At 35.6% G+C, this 21,867-nt stretch overlaps 1 protein-coding gene and 1 long non-coding RNA gene across 3 annotated transcripts in view; one reads left to right on the top strand and one right to left on the bottom strand.

The window, feature by feature from the left end:
• Positions 1-21,867, bottom strand: part of LOC143340556 (uncharacterized) — a 78,397-nt gene that overhangs the window by 56,339 nt on the left and 191 nt on the right. The gene's annotated exons all lie outside the window — the stretch shown is intronic.
• LOC143340553 (tyrosine-protein phosphatase non-receptor type 5) lies at positions 8,306-21,787 on the top strand. Of its 2 annotated transcripts, XM_076762665.1 has the most exons (9): positions 8,306-8,891; positions 9,431-9,641; positions 17,628-17,820; positions 17,903-18,080; positions 18,174-18,383; positions 18,465-18,875; positions 18,958-19,253; positions 19,334-19,543; positions 19,639-21,787. In XM_076762665.1, exons 3-9 carry the CDS (start codon positions 17,798-17,800, stop codon positions 19,751-19,753), a joined length of 1,443 nt encoding a protein of 480 aa, XP_076618780.1. In that variant the 5' UTR covers positions 8,306-8,891; positions 9,431-9,641; positions 17,628-17,797; the 3' UTR covers positions 19,754-21,787. The 2 variants fall into 2 exon arrangements, with proteins under 2 accessions (XP_076618780.1, XP_076618779.1); XM_076762664.1 differs by lacking the exons at positions 8,306-8,891; positions 9,431-9,641 and adding an exon at positions 16,733-16,883.

Raw genomic sequence — 21,867 nt, forward strand, 5'->3', positions numbered from 1 at the left:
GCGTTAATAGACCCGTGCGTTTCGCTCTTGAAAATAAAACGGTCGTTCCCTTGTGGAAACGTTAAAACATAAATTAACTCGGTGAACGAATAACTTATTTCGTGTATCCCATGCAGGTAATAAAATTTTATGAAAGTTTTCATCGTAAAATAGAATCACTCGCGAAACGTTAACGTTCAAAGATCAATTAAGAGGGTATTTTAGTGTAAAATTTCAAAGGGAACGACTGCATTAAATTTTTTTAAAGTCTCAGGTCTTAAAATATTAATATACAGGGTGCTCACTCCTGGGAAAAATTTTAATGGGAGATTCTAGAGGCCAAAATAAAACGAAAATCAAGAATACTAATTTGTTGATTGAAGCTTCGTTAAAAAGTTATTAATGTTTAAAGTTCCGCCTGTAGGACGACAATTTGCGAACACAGGCGAATTTTTTTCTCGAAATTGGGTAGGATTTCAGGGGTATGTCTATTAATTATAAATGGTTGAAATTGACCCCCACAAACGAAACTAATTTTTCCAGAACGATTTCAAAATTTTTTTTCGCCGAAAAATTTATCCACCTACTGAATTTTTTTCTCGAAACTGGTTAGGATTTCGAGAGTATGTTTATTCACCAAAAATGATTGTAATTGCTCCCAGCAACCGAAAATAATTTTTTCAGAACGATTTGAAATTTTTTTTTTCCGCCGAAAAATTTCAGTACCTACCCCCTGTCGATTTTTCCTAAAAATTCGTTTTTCATTTTTAATAAATTTAGTTGGCACTGTACAAAAAAGTTGTCTAATACTTTTTTGTAGGTACCCAAGAGCTCCACTTCAGAAAAAAGTTTCATTGAAATATATTCACAATTGTAGGAGTTATGGCTGTTTGAAAATTGGACCATTTTTATGGGGTTTTTCTCATTTTGCGGGGTCAAGGATCATCTTTTCGAATATTTTTGCGATTTGTACATATTCCCCATCAAAATACCCGTAGTTTACTTTTTTAAACATTAAAATCGTCCAATCCGTTCAGAAGTTATGACGTTTTAAAGATTCGCATGAAAATTCGGGCAGACATTTCTGGCCAGAAATTATATTTTCGGTAAGGAATTTTTTTCTCGAAAATGGTTAGGATTTCGAGAGTATGTATAATGACCAAAAATGATTCTAATTGACCTCTGCAACCGAAAATAATTTTTCCAGAACAATTTGAAATTTTTTAATTTTGTCGGAAAATTTCAGCACCTACCCCCTGCCGATTTTTCCTAAAAATTCGTTTTTCATTTTTAATAAATTTGTTTGACGTCCTATAGAAAAGTTGTCTAATACTTTTTTGTAGGTACCCATAAGCTCTACTTCAGAAAAAAGTTTCATTGAAATATATTCAGTATTGTAGGAGGTACGGACATTTGAAAATTGGACCAGTTTTATGGGGTTTTTCTCACTTTACGGGGTCAAGGAGCAACTTTTCCAATATTTTCAGAATTTCTATGTATTCTTCACTAAAATACGCGTTCATTGCTTTTTGAAACATCAAAATCGTCCAATCCGTTCAAAAGTTATGACGTTTTAAATATATACATGAAATTTTGGAGTCAAATTTCTGACCTGGAATTAGATATTCGGTAAGGAATTTTTTTCTCGAAAATGGTTAGGATTTCGAGAGTATGTCTATTGAACAAAAATGATTGTAATTGACCCTTGCAACTGAAAATAATTTTTCCAGAATGATTAGAAATTTTTTAATTTAATTTTTTAGTAACTTTTTAACGAAACCTCAATCAAGAAATTGCTATTCTTGATTTTCATCTTATTTTGGCCTCTAGAATCTCCCAGTAAAATTTTTCCCAGGGGTGGACGAATACCCTGTATATACAAATGTAAATCAAGAATACATAATTGAGAAAAATTTATAATGTTAGTGTTTCAATTTGGTTAAAGTGTTTCATATCAGTTCGAATAAACGATTAGTTTTGTTAGATATTTTAAGCATTTTATAATAGCACTAGAAGTAAAAAGAATTCAAAAAATCCCACCAGATTTAATAATATATCAAATCATTCATAATACTTCGTATGGAAAATCGACGTCGTTAAGAAATGATTCATCTTTATTTATCATCACACTGATTGAACCGTATTGTATTAAGTGTTCTTATAAATAAATACTTCCCAGTAAGGAAAACATGTGAAATGAATGTTGTCTTATGAGAATAAATGATCGATTCTGTGTTAATAAATAAGGAAAGTGATTTGTAACTCGAATATACTCGGTTATTATGAGATTATGCAATGAAAACTTTAACGTTTTTAAATATTTTGAAATTTAAGTGGTTAATGTTTTTTAACATTATTATTTGGTTCAAATATTTTCTACTATTATAAGTACGAAGATTAAAAGTGTTTGTACTACTATTCAATATTAAACGGTTATAAACATTTTTGAATTTAAGTGGCTAATGTTTTTTAACATTATTATTCCCTTGAACAAACATTTCGTTCAAATATCGTCTACTATTCCAAGTATGAAGATTATTATTGGCCATATCGCGCATACATAAAATTGGTAAACCGATTATCGATTGTTGCTCTCACATAACAACAATTTTACGGTTTTTCAAACACGATTGACCCCAATCTACAGTATCTATTAATTTTCTAATTATTTTGCTGATACACCATCATCCGAAGAATTATTTCTCGCATCGTTTATTTCTGATAACTGTATATTTCGAGTTCCCCGATTCGAGACCTATAAAAATATATCCTGCAAGAAATTTGCATCGCCAAATTGTCATCGGTCCAAAATTTCTTAATTTTTACCATCGTCCTTTACCACGCGATTACTCGACTACAGATTCTGCTATTCGTCGAACGATCAACGCTCGCTCCCATGTTCGTCTTGCTTTCCGCGGGCTCCGTTTAATCGGCCACGCCGTCGAGGAAACTGTAATCGAGATTCTATTTTCCCGCATGGGATTAGAAATTTTACGGACGACCGTGTTCATCGCGGGATCGATAAAAAGCCGGGCCAATTCGATTCAGGACCGTAACGAAATCAAAGGTTGGGTAGGGGGTGCGAAAGTGGTTTGCTGCGTGTGTATCGATTGGGGACGCGGTTCGCCCACGAGACTAGCCTACATTCTAGCCCCTTGCTTCACCCTTCTCGACCAGCTTGTCTTCCACCCTCCGACCCCTCGACAACCCCGCGACTTCGTCGCCGCCAACCACCCTTGCCCAAGCTAGAGTCCTCATTCAACATTCCCTTCTCTCGGTATTCCGCTTCCCCAACATCCCCTTCTTTGCTACCTTTCAATTACCAGTCGGACGCAGATGAACGAAAAGAGGGGAAAACCCGACGTTCGATGGAGGGGAGAGGGAGCTAGTAAGAGTCACTGAAGCTAGAACCAGAGAATCAGACGAGCCTTGGATGCGAATAGAATATAAGCAAGCGTATGATTCTTTTGGACGACAAGCTCAATGGACTGTCCGAAATATGAATCTAACGAAATACGAATAAACTAGGTCGATACCAGTCTTGGGCAGTCGATAGTCGAATTGTTTAACGAAAGATAAACAGCTGTCTATCCGCCATTTGTAAAGAAAATGTCACGATAGAAACATCGTTTTAATACTACTTTAATCGATATTTTCATAAATATATTAATTACGTACAACAATACGTTGTTAATATAAAAATGCAATGAATAAGATTGCATTTAATTTTTTCAATATTAAATAAGATTAAAGAAATAATTATTTCAGAATTTAAAAACTACAAGAGGTAACGGTAATTATTAGACTGCAAACTTTTATGCATTTATGGGAAATTATAATTCTCAACAAAATTGCAGAATGCACTTAATATGTAAAAATATGAGAGATACGAATTATTATATTTAAGGGTTGAGATAACCCTCTGCACAGCTCTCATTTCATTAATTTTATTAATCAAAATATGAACTTGCGTAAAGATCCGCAGTTTAGTAATCATTCATACACCGATTTTGCTAAAAATTAAAAAATGCAATTTTATTAACAATCTCATTAATATACGTCACATTCAAAACAAATATCTTTGTATTAATGGTGATAACGTAATTAGGGGGACTAACAACGCGTTTTTCGAAGACGAAATTTTATAAAAATCTTTCTCGACTCTAATAATTTCCTTCTTTGGATGTCGGGAAGCAAAAACAATTTCAAAAACGCACGGTGACTTGACCGAGGCGCTTATCATCCCCTTTGGGTTGCACTCGACGACTCTTTCGCTCGTCCTTTGCATTAGTATAATGACTCGTTCTCAGCGGGGAAACCGGACAAAAAATATGAAACGAGTAGGTATCTCTGGCGCAGCAGAAAGCTACGCGCGACCAAAAGGGATGTTTGCAGAAGCAGAAAATGTTCGCGCGAAGTACGAATTAAAGTGAAGAGAACGATGCACGAACTTGGTTAATTAATCATTAAAAAACAATTGGTATAGTCTGCAAAACTAGAATTATACAAATCGTGTAACATCCCTACCTATATTACATTTGCTGTTAATTGATCGATAAAAATTATTTCGTCCTAAATGAAAAGTAAAAACGTTCAAATTTTGTTATACGTCCTTGTTTGGTGAATTTTGAAGTTCGCCTTCAATTTTTACAAATTCTGTAGTTTTGTTTGTTTATCGTTTAGCAGACATATGAAACGAAATCAACGAACTATCTTGCAAACATAACGTCCTGGCCAGTAATGAATCTGGAAAAGTTCAAAGGACAGGGGGCTAACAAAATTTGAGACTATTAAAAATAGAAATACATGTATTAAAGTTTGAATAATTATTCAACAGTTATTAAGCTTAATTTAGTCTCGATCCTTGTAGAATTGTATGCAAAAGAAAGTATACAGGGTTGTATGAAAAAACTTGAACATAGTCTTGAAGATTTACGAAAAAAGAGGCTAAAATGTCTAGTATTATTGTCTAGGATCTTCCAAACCATGTCATTGACGAGGGAAAATGTTTTATCGGTCCACTAGTAGTAAAAATAATGGTGATGGTCAAGTTACGTGGCTCACTCTGCATACATAAAATATAATTAAGAGTGACACGGGTTGAAAGGTTATTTTCGGAGATTTATGGACCAGGTCGCGCTTTAAGTGAACAAAATCTGTGATATCATTGGATCAAATACCAGTTGTTCTGATTTACAATTATCTACACTTGTTACAAGGCGCCAACGAGAACTCAACCGACATACGTGTTATAAATAAATGGAAATGGAAAGTATAAACTTTCCCTTATTTGAAAGACATATTTTCCGCCTAATTATTTTGCACTCCTATCTCTTAGACTTTTCTGCAAAATACACACTGTTTGTAATAACATTAGTCATACTTAAAGATTTGATTAATTATTAACAACGAAATAAATTATTTTTGCAACACTTTTGTAAATTGTTGCGCTATAAACCTATAATCCAAGGTTCTAGTAAGTCCTAAAAAAAAATAATAATAATATGAAGACAACTTAAAAAATTGTGGAAAAAATACCTTCCATTCAAACTGGGGATATTTCACTTTATCATATTTTCTGTTAGCGAAAAAAAGAATTACTCTTAGATATTTAATCGTTGCTAATATAACTACGCCGTATACCTGTACTATACAGGGTGTAACTAAAAAATTTGCTCACACTTTGATGACATGTATACTTACAGATTGAAATTATATATTATACGAACTTGGGGTTTCGAAACGCTTCATTTCCTTATTAGAACTCTTTCTCATACATAAAAGTGACACATTATATTTTCATGGAACTCAAGACAAAATGAAAGTTGAAAATTTTTAACATTATTAACAAATTTGAACAGTAATATAACCTGTTAGTGATGAATGTACTCACAGATTGTTTGCGATTGCTGATTCGACAGTGTTTCTGAAATAATTCTGCAATGAAACATTTCAGAACCTATGTTCGTATAACATTTTTATTTTCTAGGTCAGTGGGTTTTAATCTGGGCCCTGTAGATTGATTTCTGGTAGCCCACAAACTTGTTCAAGCAAATATTAAATATTTATTTTTATTGTTCATTGAAATAATGATAGCTATTAGACTACGATAAATCTTGCAATTCAATGTTTTCAAATTACCATTATATTAACGAAACGAGAGCTTCGAAGAGGGTTGCCTCAACCCCTAAATTTAATAACTCGTATCTTACTTCAAGTATGGCTTATATTTTTGTATATTAAGTGCATTCTGTAGCTTTTTAAGAATTAAAATTTCCCATAAATGCATAAACATCCGCAGTCTAATTATAACTTTCGTTGTCTAATTGTTAATATGGGGGTAACGAGTGGGATCTTTGCAAACTTTCATATGTAGACGAAAGTACTTTACTAAGAGTAAATGTTGCTTCGTGTACCTTGCTGCGCCACACAAGGGACCATGATTCAGAATTATCAACCCTCCCAACGCTTTCCATATCATCCAGGATAGATACTCGGGCGACTTAACTTGTCTTCAAGTACGATTGCATGTAAGGACGTTTTCTCTTTTTCCTGGTTGAAGCAATTATTACCAACGTCACTACCAGGTTCATGACCTGTGATAGTCCTTCCTCAACTACATACCACTCATTCTTTCGAACAAGTCGGTACAGTGAGTGGATTTGACACAGGTTTACTACCAAGATAAGAGTCCAGGTATAGGAGAATATCAGCTCAATCGAGGTTTTCAACCTGATCGAAGCTAGAAAGTCCCTCTCCAGCCTCATACCCTCCTTTTTAACAAAATAGAATCGAGATTCAAAATTTTGTACACGCTTTAAAAATAAAATTCAGTATAATTATTAGACTGCGAATTTTTATACAAATTTATATTTTTATTAATAGAATTAATGAAATGGGAGCTTTGTAAAGGGTTGTCTCAACTCCTAAACATAATAATTCATTATAGTTTTGTATATTAACCCCTTGCCATACAATAATGTGTCCTACTCATTACAATTCTTGATGTCAAGTTTCACAATCATGAGGCTACTCACTGGTCATCAAGTCTTATGTATTAGAATCAACACATTTTTACATTCACGAGGTATTCGCAAAACAAGTCTATTCTTTCTTGCGATTATTTCTTGTACGAAAAAATTTAAACAAAATTAAGTAATATACGTTAAGGGGTTAAGTGCATTCTGCAGTTTTCTGAGAATTAAAATTTCCCATAAACGCATAAATATCCGCAGTCTAATAATTACGATTGAAGCTTGTTCATTTGAAATTATTGTTGCTGTAGAAGTGTTCAAATAATGGGAAACTAAGGCTTTTTTGCGGTATTTTCTCAAGAACATATAGAATTATTAAATGAAAATATAAATGGGTTGAAGATATTATTCCAAGGCAGGGGTTACGAGCTCCAAAAGGAGGACTCCTGGAGGAAGAAGGTTAAGAATCATTGCTGTAGCCATAAGTATGAATTCTGTACAGTATATCATTATTACGATTCTAAATCCCGACGACCGATAGACACATTATGATTGAAGCTTGTTTATTTGAAATTATTGTTGCTATAGAAGTGTTCAATGGAAAACTAAGGCATTTTTGCAGTATTTTCTCAAGAACATATAGAATTATTAAATGAACATATAAATGGGTTGAAGATATTATTCCGTGGCAGGGTTCACAAACTCCAAAAGAAGGACTCCTAAAAGAAGGAGGAAGAAGGTTAAGAACCACTGCTGTAGCCATAAGTATGAGTTCTGTACAGTATATCATTATTACGATTCTAAATCCCAACGACCGATAGACACTGTCATAACGCGTTATCGCGTTCCCCTCTCTAACCCCACAAGGTATCAGTTTCGCTTTTAGGGGTGAATTTATTTTAAAAGTCGCCCGCGTTTATCGATCCATCCTCACCTTTCCACCCAGTGATTCGTTGAACGCTTCCAAAACTGAATTACCCTAACAACTCTGAAATAGGTCAATACGCGGGACCCGTGCTCATCAATTCGAGCCAGACGCGGTCGGATTGAAACTGTCCTTGAACTATCTTCGTCCTAAAATAATGTAGCATGAAAAACATCCCGGTTACAGGTGGAGCTGAAAGACACACACACATGAAGGAGGCATTTGCTGAGAGAGTTTAGGGATGCGTGGAGCAGGAAGGGATGGCGGCGGAAAAGTGTGCAGGTACTCTGGTTGGCGGGAGGACGGGCGGTGCACTTGGAGAGAAGAAAGAACGACACCATCAGTAGCCGCAGCACCCTGTCGGGTGGCGTTCAGGGGATGAAGCGAGGCCGCGTACTGTGAAAGAGGGGAAGGTGGGTCGCCTCGTATCCGTGTCACGAATGCGCGCGTCTGCACTCCACCTCGCCACCCTCAACGGCCGTCGAAGGAGGTGAATGCAGTTGGTCGTCATTTTGCAACCCGTTCAGACGCCATTCAGATGCGTCCGATGCAAGTAGCCGGCGTTGCGCGAATCGCTCGCCCTCTCCTCGTCGATCGTTCGAGCCGCCGGAAACAGACTTTAAAATCCATTTAGAACGCGATCGAACCATCGTCGTCGGGACAGAGGAAGACCAACGTCGAGATTCGCGATTGGAACCACCAGGACCAATTACAACCGTTTAACGCGGGAAACGCGCGTGGCCGATGAAGATCTTCAGCCGCTGGCAATCGTGAAGGAGTTGGATCGACTCGAGATCTTCGTTCGACACTCCCTGAATGGACCGTCGGGCTGGTGTTTGCCATCCGTGCTTCTTGAAACGCGAGAGACGTAAAGCGATGAATTTTTTAAGTTTTACCTACAGCAAGAAAGACCGAGGCACGAGCGGAACGAAGCTGACCGAGAAACAGACTGGCGAGTGTTTGATGTTCGTTTAAAGTTGTGAAGACGCTGCTTGGGTACCCGGTCGAAAGCGGTAAGTATTTCGTACGGTTGGAAATATTTTTACGAGACTATAGTGTCTAGGAACGCTATGTACGACAATTCGCGCGAATCGATTGATCGGCGAACAATACACACGTTCGACGGTGCAGATAATAATAATAAATGGCGAACTAAAACGAATGTACGTTTCTAGATTTTTTTCAAATTTCAAACGATTTAACGTTCAACAAAATCGAACAAACAGTCACGTAGAGTTCCCATGAGTCATTCCGTCATGAGACAACCTAGAACGGAGAAATCGATTCGGCATGGTCTAATTTGCTTCAGCGGGGACAACTCGTATCATCTTTTCATTAAAACTGCAACCACGCGACGCTCGTGAAATATGAATAGCCGAAACGAAAATGGTCGTTGATTGTTTATCTCGTGAATGAATGATTCCTTGCTTCGTTCGTACGATAACCTTCTATTAAATTCCCCGTGCTTGTGAAAATGCTTATGTATAAATTCCAAGTCTCTTTAAATATATTCAGTCTGCGTGTCTGCATACCAATTTGCGTAACATTCCAGGTGCGAGAAGCGGAAGAAAGAGAATCACAGATAAAAAAAAGAGGTACTTGGAGTGGAGCACGTCGCACGTGCTCGGCGTACAAGCATCGAGAAAATCGCCCTAGGATTATCCTCTTTTCTTCTGCTTTTCAACGCGTAGGTACCGTCGTTTTCGCGAGACGAAGACATCGTTTTCACTGTCTGGCAGCGCACACCGAAAGGAAACATTAAGGTACAGCAGATAGCAGTTACGTTTATTGACCTTAGAAACCGTCCTTACATAACGCGATCTTCTTTCCCACCCACGCGTCGAATAATAATCTAGACAACTTCAGCAATTTTATCCGTCTCTTTCGAGTCGTCTGACATTTTCACCTTTTTGCCACGATTTCGAGGGATTGAGGGGCGTCCTACGTCGACGGAGTTTTCGACGAATAAAAGATACGAGGCGCGTAGATTGAATCGATCGTGAAAATTGTTAAATTTGAATATCTTTGAGTGGCGAGTGTAGAGCGCTACATTGCATCGAAGAAACAATGGGAACCTTCGACGGGCGATTTTTGAAAGCGCTTTATCAGCGTGGGTCGCAAAGACCTCGGCCAACGACTCGCAGTGAATAACGAAGGTTTTATAGTAAACGTTCAACAAGATTTCATTGAGCGCTCACTGAACTTTATAGATGCTCTTATCCAGTCGTGCGAATAGCAAAATCCTTTGACGGCCTACCGTGTCTCGTTATACGTCGATAATTGTACGGTGATTATCAGATAAATTTATGTATTAACGATATATGTTAAAACGATCACGTTATTATTACACGTCCAGTTATTTATTTAGAATTCGTTTATGTGTATATGATCGCTACTGTATCTATCGTGAAATAATTATTAGATACCTGCCAGTCGAATCGATAATTGCAAAGGAATAGTCGTAATGAGAAAAACTAACAAGAAATTCAAATATTCGTCGTGCAGAGTGAGGATGAGCAAAATACCTAGGCAAAAATTTCGAGTAACGAATAAAACAATCTTCCGTGTTATTGGTTAAATTAAAATTAAAATCAGAATTATAAAATGATACATATCGTATTGAACGAACAAAAATTGCATAATTCTTGAATCGAATTAACGAATTTAATATAATTTTATGATTATTGTGAAGCTGCGCCTAGCATGTGTAAGAGAATCTAAATCTACAAATTACATTTTTCTTTTCTTATGATTTGTTATTACTAATTTGATAATTTTACTAGGACAGACTTCTATCTCACGTATCTATCACTACATTTCGCTTCATTATTGATTAAAGTTTGCTAGGCTGCACTATCAGATCATGTACATAATGTCGTGTTGTATGTGTGTATTCTTTAGTTAAAGACTGTTCTCTCGAGAAAAGCTAAAACGAACGGTCGAGATAAAAGATTGAAGAATACAGTTTAATTTCAATCCACAGCTTTTTAATTACTTACCTAGTTTTGTAGTGATTAATACTTCAAATTTTTATTTATTAATTATATTTAATAACTGAACGATGCCCTCCTTCTAAGCGACATTAATATAAATGGGCTAAGAAAGGAAAAATTATAAAGTGATTCTGATGAATACACGTATTAATAATATATTCAATTAGTCGTTATCGTAAAATAATTACCAAATGCCTGCATATAATTCACTGGTTGAAAATGGATAGCAACGAATAAACTAACGTACAAATTTAAATACCGTTTAAATCGTATAAGGGTAATTAATTCATCCAAAGGTCACCCAAAGTAGAAATGGGTAGAATTCGTAACTAAAAAACTTCTAATATAGAATAAAAGCAAACAACCTTCTATTTATTATTGGTTAAATAAAAATAAAAATTAGAATGATATTCCTATAACTATTCAATAGAATCAAAACTGTAAATAAACTACAGTATTATATTTTTATTCGCCATTTGGCATAAAGTGAACGATTTGTAGATTGAAATTAAACGTTATTCATTAATTTTATGATTATTGTAAACGACGTTTTAATGGGAGATTCTAGAGGCCAAAATAAGACGAAAATCAAGGATACTAATTTGTTGCTTGAGGCTTCGTTAAAAAGTTACAGAAACATTTCCGACCACATAGTATATTTTCGGTAAAGAATTTTTTTCTCGAAAATACGTAGGATTACGGGGGTATGTGTATTCACCAAGAATGATTGTAATTGACCCCCGCACCGGAAATAATTTTTTCAGAACGATTTGAAATTTTTTTTTTCCGCCGAAAAATTTCAGCACCTACCCCCTGTCGATTTTTCCTAAAAATTTGTTTTTCATTTTTAATAAATTTGTTTGACGCTGTACAGAAAAGTTGTTTAATACTTTTTTGTAGGTGCCCACGAGCTCTACTTCAGAAACAAATTTCAATGAGAGACATTCACTATTGTAGGAGTTACAGTCGTTTGAAAATTGGACCACTTTTATGGGGTTTTTCTCACTTTACGGGGTCAAGGATCAACTTTTCCAATATTTTTAGAATTTCTACGTATTCTTCATTAAAATACGCGTTGATTGCTTTTTTAAACATTACAATCGTCCAATCCGTTCAGAAGTTATGACATTTTAAAGACACGCACGAAATTTTGGAGTAACATTTCTGGCCTGAAATTAGATTTTCGGTAAGGAATTTTTTTCTCGAAAGTGCGTAGGATTTCGAGGGTATGTGTATTGACCAAAAATGATTGTAATTGACCCCCACAACTAAACATAATTTTTTTATAACGATTTGAAATTTTTTAATTTCGCCGAAATATTTTAAAACCTACTCGAATTTTTTTCTCAAAAGTGTGTAGGATTTCGGAAGTATATCTATTCACCAAAAATGATTGTAATTGACTCCCACAACTAAAAATAATTTTTTTATAACGATTAGAAATTTTTTAATTTTGTCGAAAAAGTCCACCTTCTTGAATTTTTTTCTCGAAAGTGGGTAGGATTTCGAGGGTATGTGTGTTGACCAAAAATGATTATAATTGACCCCTACAACCAGAAATAATTTTTTTAGAACGATTTGAAATTTTTTAATTTAATTTTTTAATAACTTTTTAACGAAGCCTCAATCAACAAATTAACATTTTTGATTTTCGTCTTATTTTGGCCCCTAGAATCTCCCATTTAAATGTTTCTCTGGGGTGGCCGAACACCCTGTATATTAGTCAAACTTAACGAATCGTACGATCAATTACAATCCGTTGATCGCGAATAGGAACTTTTTATAACAAGAATAACTCGATAAAGTGGTCGAAAAACCCTTGCAAAACAGCCAGGCACCACCCACGCTATCCACGTTCGGAGACCAATCAGCGGCGCGCAATTTTACGCAACTGCGTGTCTGGCTGCGTGCGCCCTACGAAAGCTCACAAGCTCCCTCAGAAGGGTGAATGGAACCTCTAATTTAGTCAGTGGCATGACCGCCCTACGATTCGTGCAGATCCACGCTCGTGTACTTTCGTAAATGTTCATCTCGAGTGAGAATTTCCCCTACCGTCGTCTGAATCGCTCCGTTCCTTTTACTTTCTACCTTTTTATCGATAACAATGGAAATCGATTGTGACGTGATTCCAGTATCTCATGAAACGATCGGTAATTCATCGAAACCATTAAACCTCGTTCGTCGTCGATTTTTAAATACGAAAGATGATCTTATTCCCTCGTCCCGTCGTTGAATTTTCTGAACTTACAACGCTTTGTATCGTTTGGTGGGAATTTTGTTTACTGTTTTTCTTTTTTGTGACACGAGGTACACAAAGTAATTGGACCTACTATTAATTTTGAACAGTACAAGTAGTGTTGTTGAATTTCGGTTTGTCGATGAATTGTGCGGTGCATGTATATTTTTTAAGCCGAAACTCGAGCCAACGCAAAGTGTAGTACGAGTTACATCGCTTTCACACGTTCAACTGCACAAAGAAGGTACCAGTGTATGCACATAACGCAAGAGTTGCGTTCATTCGTTCGTGACTATGTTCGACCAAATGAATTCACGAATTTATAGAAAAGGGACACGCATGGGTGATTCGAAGATTCGGTTCTGCTACACTGGTTATTGATTTTTCAGCTGCTGCTACAACAATGATAGCCGGTTACCATTGTTGAGTGACAGGCATCAGTGGACAATGTGTAGCTTCAGAGAAATGAGAGTTCATTGAACGTCAGCTACGAGAAATACAGTAGAAGTACTGTAACGCGAGCGATTGGTATGCCTCGTAAGCCAATTAAAAGTACAACTGGCGAAAGATTATATAATATATAATATTATATATTAATCGAATATAACATACAAACTATACAAATGCAATGTTATTCGTTCACATTGTTCAATCTCAATTTACGTCGAAATGCTTCAGCGTCGCAACAATTGGATTTTAAAATCAGCACAGCGTTCGAAGAAAGTATAGAAAAAATTCAGACAATGAAACCAGAGAAATTCGATGGAGGAACAAGAATAATTTGTATCGAGACGGCAGACTGAACGTTTTTAATTCGATAGCTTCCTTTCGCGGGGCGTAAAGATGGACGAAATATAAGCAGAACAAGAGAATGATTGGGCAGAGAGAATATTGGATGTCGGGCATATGGCAGGGATGAATGGCCAGCATCCGGTTTTCTGAATCACCGAGATATTCTTGAGAAACGCGTAAGACGTACGCCTAAATTTTCGTACGGTCGAATATTATTTCGAGAATCCGCCAATAAAGAGTCGATAAACAGAGAAACCAACACGGGCAGCGCGAAATTACTTAACGCGGGCAGCGATCGCGTAAATACCGTGTTTTGCATCGAGTAGCCAGTTGCGAGATAAGCGAAGATTATTCCATCATCGGGTACATATTAATCGGCCAGCGTTATGTGTTTAAAAAGTGACAAGGAACTGCGATTCGTTTACAATTTCTGGCTGGAAAAATACGCGATGCTCTACACTTGCGCAAACATGAGGCAGTGCTTCGACGGTATTTTAGTGCACGGTAATTCAAACTCAGACAACGAACAATGCTACAACCGTTTCAACTCTTTTTTTTTTTCTTTATTTTTTCATGAGAAACTTTAATTTCATGCCGCACGATTACAGGATGATTCATTCTCGGGATGCGTCAGCGCAACGTAAAAATGTTTCTTTTAATGTTAACAACCGTGACGGCTATCCGTGACCTATAAACGTCCCCATAGATAATGTTCAAATTACACAGATATGTTTTTATTTTTAAAGTGGCAGAATGGTTGTCAATATTAATTCCAAAAGATTAGTTTTTTTTGCTGGTTGCAATCGGTCATATTTTGCCTAGGATATCTGATTTTTTAAATGACGAATCAATGCTTTCATTTATCCCATAATTTGTCAAAAATGTGCAATAAGAATAACGTAGAAATTCCAACAAAAATGTTTGTTCATATTGCAGAAAGAAGAAAGAAAAAACAAAATCCTACCTCCCTTAAAATATGAAATTCCTTTTCCTTTTGTTCTTTTTGAGTTTCATGCGAATTCGTTCTGTTTTTTACGACAAAAGTATATACGTATTTTTGCCGGAGCTTTTACGTTCTTTTTATGTAACATTCTTAAAAAATGATTAAAAAATACATCAAATTGTTTATCCTTCGTTAACCATTGCTGCCAGTCAGTATTTGCTAATTGTAAGGAATATCCGTTCTAGCTCAACGCTTATTTTTAAAAGCAAGCAATTGAAAACTGCAGCCAGATATCATTCAATCATCTGCATGATAGTTACTATCATTAAATAAGTGGTCAATAAACAGTGATTAATTTACCATTTAATTTCTGGTTAATGTTCTCTTAGTAATGTTTTAAATATAAATATGCAGAGTTGACTTAAAGATTTCAATGTACATGTAAGATATAACTAGTAGCTAGGAAAACAATTTTTCAATTTTAATGATTCAAGTTATTTCGATTCAAAATCGTTTCCTGAATTGATCATCCCTAATTTTTACTGAATATAAATAAGATATAGAAATTAATTCTTGCGTTGTTAAGGAGATAAACAAAGCTTCTGAATTTTAAGTATATTGTTTGTTGTTCTATAAATACTTTGTCAAAATTGTATTAAGAATTATTAGTAATCTCGAGACTTAGATTCAATTACGTAAATGTGTGGTTTTTAGACTGTGAACGTGATTTCAATGGAAAGAGAATTTTATTTTCTTTTTATTACCAAACCTAATGTAAATTTTGGGTAATTCTTCAATAAATAAGAGCTCGAGACATGTGGAAAAGTTGCTAATGGAATATATACTTTCATAATTGGTTCTTCAAAGAATTTGAGACTTGACGGATCGAAAAATGCGGTCTTATTTCTACATGTTTACATAACGTTTTAATATTTAAAAAAAATACAAGTGAAGACTCAAACTAATGATAATTCGTTTATGTTATGATCAATTTGTTAAAATTTTAAATCGATCGGATGTATAGTTTTGGAAATACCCACTGAACCACATTGAAAGATATGATTTTGAAAAAAAATGCATCTAAAGTTTCATTATTCGTCGTCAATAGGATTTGCTCCAAACAAAAATTCGTCAAATTTGGCTCGATTCAAGTAAAATTTGAAAATAACATTTTCGAAGCTTCAATCCTCTAGAAAATGCACAAGAAGTAAAATAAATTTTCTATGTACCTATTACCGTGATCTTGGAAATGCCCACTAGACTACTTTGAAAAATATGGTTTTGAAAAAAAGGCATCTAAAGTTTCATTATTCGTCGTCAATAGAATTTGCTCTAAAAAAAACTTCGTCAATTTTGGCTCGATTCAAGTAAAATTTGAAAATAACATTTTCGAAGCTCAATCCTCTAGAAAATGCACAAGAAGTAAAATAAATTTTCATTGTACCTATTACTGTGATGTTTCTTCCTTAAGACGAGTTCTGGTATCCAAGTTCTGGCATTGGCGCGTAAAATTGGTATTTCCGTTAAGCGAGCGTAGCATTTTCTGCGTGAGAACGCGTTTGTCGCAATAAATGAGACGAAGCGGACATGCATTCGTCGCCTGGAACGGAATAACCTTCTCACTTGGTCTCAATGGGCAAACGTAAAACTTGATTCCGAATGCGCTTTACTATCATTAGTTGCACGTGCTTCGCTTTCATTCACCTTGAGTCCCTTCCGCTGAATTCCCGGCGCTGATAGTAAACTGTCGACGGGATTGGCTCCCGTTTGCGTGCGTCTGCTCGCTGATTGGCTGGTATTTCCTCCCGCACGTAACCTGGTGCAAGGCCGAGCCTGACCGAAGCCCAGGTCAGGGTACCCGAACAGCGTCTTCGGCAGTTCGAACGAGAGGCTTGCGCAGACGAGATCGACTGGTCTTCTGCTAACGGCATCGACATGGCTGTGTACACGTTTACGCAGCCGCTAGTTTCAAATCGCAGCCTGTTCTTCGCTTTGTCCAACACGATCCTCGTGCTCTTGACGTGCGTGCTTCTTGCGAAAGGTATCGGATCAAATCGTTAACAGGAACCGTCCTTCTTCGTTCTTCCTATCGCGCTGTTCGGTCTGTGCGTTCTGTTGCCCGCGTACACACGCTCCGAAAACAGGATGTAGTTTATTTGTGTTCGTTGTTTTCATGCTGTGTGTAAACGGGAGGCGCGTGTACGGACACGGCCATGCAAGTTTGTGTTCGTGACTGGGAACGATGCTATTCATCCACTTGTCACATGCACTCCTTGAATTGGTGTATCCATCTGCTCGTTACACTGTCACCCTTCCCCGCTTCAGAATTTCCTTGGTGCCTTCGTTCATAAAAATTAACGCACGATGTTTACTTCCTGTGCGACGGCACGAAATCTTTTTCCGACGGCTAGAATCATGATCGGCATTATTGCCGTGAAGTGGAATACGTTGTTGATGAAGGCAACGGAAAGGAGTTTCGTATTTCGTTAATAATATGTGTAACTGTATTCATTCAGTAATAATTTGATTTAATTATACCCACTTGAACGCGTAACGTTGTGCCAGTGTCTTCTGTGTTGCGACATCTTAAAGATGCATTCGTAATTTTTGTGATAACAGAAATTTAGTTATTATGTACATGTTATTAAAACTAAAATTAACACTATATTCTTAAAGAATATTTTATACATATACGTTAGTATTTGATTACATGGTACTACCATGTAAAGAAATAAATTTTGCTTAGCATATCAGTATCTACAATATATTTTTGTTTCTTTTGCAGGAGGTACAAGTACTCCATTGACTAAACACTATGTAAATGATGCAAACTATTATGACATTTCGAGTAATGATGATAATTCAGATCCTTTGGAGAAGTTTTACTTAATTACTGAACAAAGGTGGCACACAGACACAGTGCTGCCTATCTCTTTATTGCCGTCTACCGAGGGAATGTCTGCTAGATCTCGTCACAGGTATATTCTTAAAAGCTTATATTTTATATGTGATTATTATTTAATGAAAATCACATTGAATATACAAGTTTGTTTTATGTAGGATCCCACAGTCCATAACGGGACTGGATGATGCTGGAATGGATTTGCAAGCAGCTCAACTCAGTACCCGTGCAGGACAGGAGGTACGTTCCACTGGAACTTTACCATGGCTAGACTGGCAGTTATCCCTCTTTGTAGCACTTTGTGCCATTGCTGGTGCTATTCTCTTTACATTCTTGGTAAGATATTATTTTTGTGTAATTTAATTTATAATAAGTTCAATATACATACTGGGACAAAACAGTCTACAATAATATTTCACTTGTGTTTAGATTTTGTTATGGCTGTGGAAACAAATGTCGTGTGAAAAGGATTCAGAAGATGGTGATAGGAGAGGTTTGGTAGAGGAAGGTGCTGTGTGTCATTCGGGAAAACTTGCTAAAACTACAAAAGGATCTGTTGAAGGTCAATGGGTGCATCAACCTACAGTAAAACCATCTGTATCTATTCAGTCTGTACGACCAGTTACTGGTTTACCTGAGGTATATTTATTAAATGTTCAGAGTGAAATGGGGAATTATAATAAAGACTTTCATAACTTTAATAAATTATTTTGTTTCTAGGTAATGTCAGTGGCAACTCCAGAACGCAGACCAGAACCTATACGCGTAAGAGCGAAAGGATTACTAGAACGACGTGGTTCAAGTGCAAGTTTGACTATAGAATTGGCACCGCCACCTGAAAGTCCACCGCATGTAGTTACACCTACTCGTGAATGTACAGCAGAAGAATTTTTGTTAAGCGCTGGAAACGTTCTATCAAGGACTCAACTGAAGAAGGCTGTCAATGATCCAGCATCATTGCATAAAGAATTTTGGGAAGTTCCGCTTAATTTACCTGAGGAACTAGGTATTTACGGATCTTGGGTGAAAAATAGATATTGTTCTGTACTGCCAAACCCGCAATCACGAGTAGTTTTACCAGGTTCCTCTGATGATCCGCTTTCTAGTTATATCAACGCTAACTACATTCGGGTATGTATAAAGTAGAAATAATATTTGTAAAACATAACTTCTGTGTATGGTGTTTCGTATTATTATATGTCTCCTTTAATAGGGATATGACGGAGAAGATGCCCGCTACATTGCAACACAGGGACCATTGGCTCACACAGTAGATGATTTTTGGAAAATGGTGTGGGCAGAGAAAGTTCCCGTTATTGTTATGATGACAAAACTACATGAAGCCGCCAAAACAAAATGTGAGGCATATTTTCCGCAGGATAAAAATAGTCGCATACAAGCTGTATCTTTTACCATTACTGTTACATCTCTTGATACCAGAGATGGTTACACTATCAGAGATTTAGAACTTAAATACGAAGGAGAAAGGAGACATGTGCAGCATTATTGGTAATTTTTCTCAAGTTTATTAATTTCTTTAAAATATTTTAATATTAATGTTTCGATGTAACATTAATAAATATTTCTAGGTTTGATTCATGGCCGGACCATGCTGTACCCGAAGCTGCAGATACCCTTGTTAGTTTAGCTGCAGAAGTAAATTCTCTATCAGGACCGGTTGTTGTTCATTGTAGTGCAGGAATTGGACGGACCGGATGTTTCATAGCTTTAGCAACTGGAATGATACAACTACTGCGAGACGGAAATGTGGATGTGTTGGGCATTTTATGTCAAATGAGGTATGTAATATTTGCTAGACTGAATTAAAATTTTGTTACATAATCAGAAAATATTAAAGTTGTAAACAACTTAAAAATCATCTTTTTTTTTTTAGGTATGATAGAGGAGGTATGATTCAAACGGCAGAACAATATGAGTTTGTTCATCGTGCCCTTTGCCTATATGAGCAAACGCTTGACGGTGGTAAATCGTCCAGTTCGGGAGATTGACGCGACTGAGCGGACAGTCGAGGGAATTGATCAGAATTTACTAAATGAAAAATTAACCTGAGTGTTACTACAGGAAAGTTTGCAAAACGACTGTGAGGTATTGTCTGCAACATATTACTTCGTCCAGGTGTGAATATCTCTGCCACGTAAGAAACTCTATGAAGAGAATCTCAATTTCAACTAATGGACGGCACATTAGTCTCTGTTTTCACCCGTTTAAGATCACCCGTCTCACTTAATAAGCTGCCATTTCTATACTGCCATGACGAATCGTTGATAATTAATATCGGTCACAAAGCTCAAGAGAGAAGCAAATGTTTAAATAATTATACTATTCCTAAATTGAATTAAAACTGTTTAACAAATGGAAAGATTATTTCAATTTGACTTGTGAAATGAAAGATCGGAGTTTGTCTGAACATTGATTCAGAATTTAATGCATTCTGTTGGCCTTATGAATTTGGAATTATATAGTCTTCTCAGAAACTTGTACTCTCTACGATTGAAATAAATCTTCCTTAACTTTTAAACACAGCGAAGTGTTGCAAAATTAATTCAGCTGCCCGATATATATATATATATAAATACTACTGGTAATAATTATTTGATTGAAATGATGAAATCATAAATACAGAAAGGCAGATTGAAATTATTACGAAATCGGGACCCAGATTAACTAAATATTTTTATCCTATTTGTAGTTCCTAGTTAATTTTACAGTTTAACGTACACAATGATTTCCATGACTTTTAATTACTTTATCAACAAAGACTGAATGCAGGTAGTACAATACGTTTATTATATAAGTTACGAATCTAACTAGAAATAATATGCTTCTGTAACACAAAGCAAAATTTGTGACGTGTATGATGGTTGTAAGAAAAGTAGTTTCGCTAAAAAAGAACATTCAAAGTAGTGAATTGTAGGGTGGGTTCATTGACTTAAACTTTACCAATAATGCAAACTTTGTCGATTTCTGATACAGTAAATCAAGATTAATGTTTACAGTAATTTTGATGTAATCTCAACAATTAGCAATGAAGAGAACTGCTGCTTTTATAAGTGATTAATGATTGATCTGTTCGTTTGAAAAATTAGTCTGTAGCTGACAATAAGTGTGATTTAAGCTTTTAAGAAAAATTGGAAAAGAAAATTACTTTATTGACACGAATAGCAATAGCTGAGCAGTTACATTATTCAGCTAAAATTTTCTCGGTCAGGCGAATGAACTTTATTAAACCATAGATTCTAACATTATAACAGTATAAAAGTTGTTCTTAGTATTTGGTAACTATTGCATACCGTAAGGAAATACGTTGCAAACTCTGCAAAATTTATGATGACTCATAATTATTGTTCGAATTTTAATTCGTTTTGTGCAGCTGTTTCTCATCGAATGCCAATGTAATTTATTGCATTGGGCTGTATGCGTTTCAATTTTAAACTATCATAAACGATCTCAACAAATGTTTGAAAATGAATGTGCTGTAGTCAAGTCAGATGCTATTTGCAACACAATTAATCTGTTTCACCTCATCGACCGTGTTGTAACAATTTTCATTCTAATTATCAATATGATGCCTCGAAGTTCTTCTATCTTGTATGCGGTATGAATGTATGAATTTTGAATGAAAGATTGTGATATGTATACATATATACAATATATATATACACTTGTTCATATGTTGTACAGAGAGTAAAATATATTTAAGAGAGTATGTATTTGTGTAAGCAAATCAAGAGTAAATTATTTATGAATATGTAAAGCCTTAAGCTACATTAATTTAAACGTATTAATAACGTAACAAAAATAATAATTTAGAACCCCTTGGTGTTCAATTGTACTTATGTGACGTAATAAATGTTTATAGTATCCATATAATATTTATGTGTATTTTTGTGTATAAAGTGTTGTCGTAGTTGAATTAATTAAGTTTATTTTTCAAATTATTATACAAATAATTTTATCCTAGAATATATCACAGCTTTGATAAAAGGTATTTACTGTTTAATAAAGCTTCCACATTTAATACATTATTATGTCTTTAATTTTATAAATAAATTTCTGTTTCGTATAACAAAAACCCTTTAACTTGAATTTCGCCATTTTAATT

Source organism: Colletes latitarsis, chromosome 3 (genome assembly GCF_051014445.1).
Source record: "Colletes latitarsis isolate SP2378_abdomen chromosome 3, iyColLati1, whole genome shotgun sequence".
NCBI classification, from domain to species: Eukaryota; Metazoa; Arthropoda; class Insecta; order Hymenoptera; family Colletidae; genus Colletes; species Colletes latitarsis.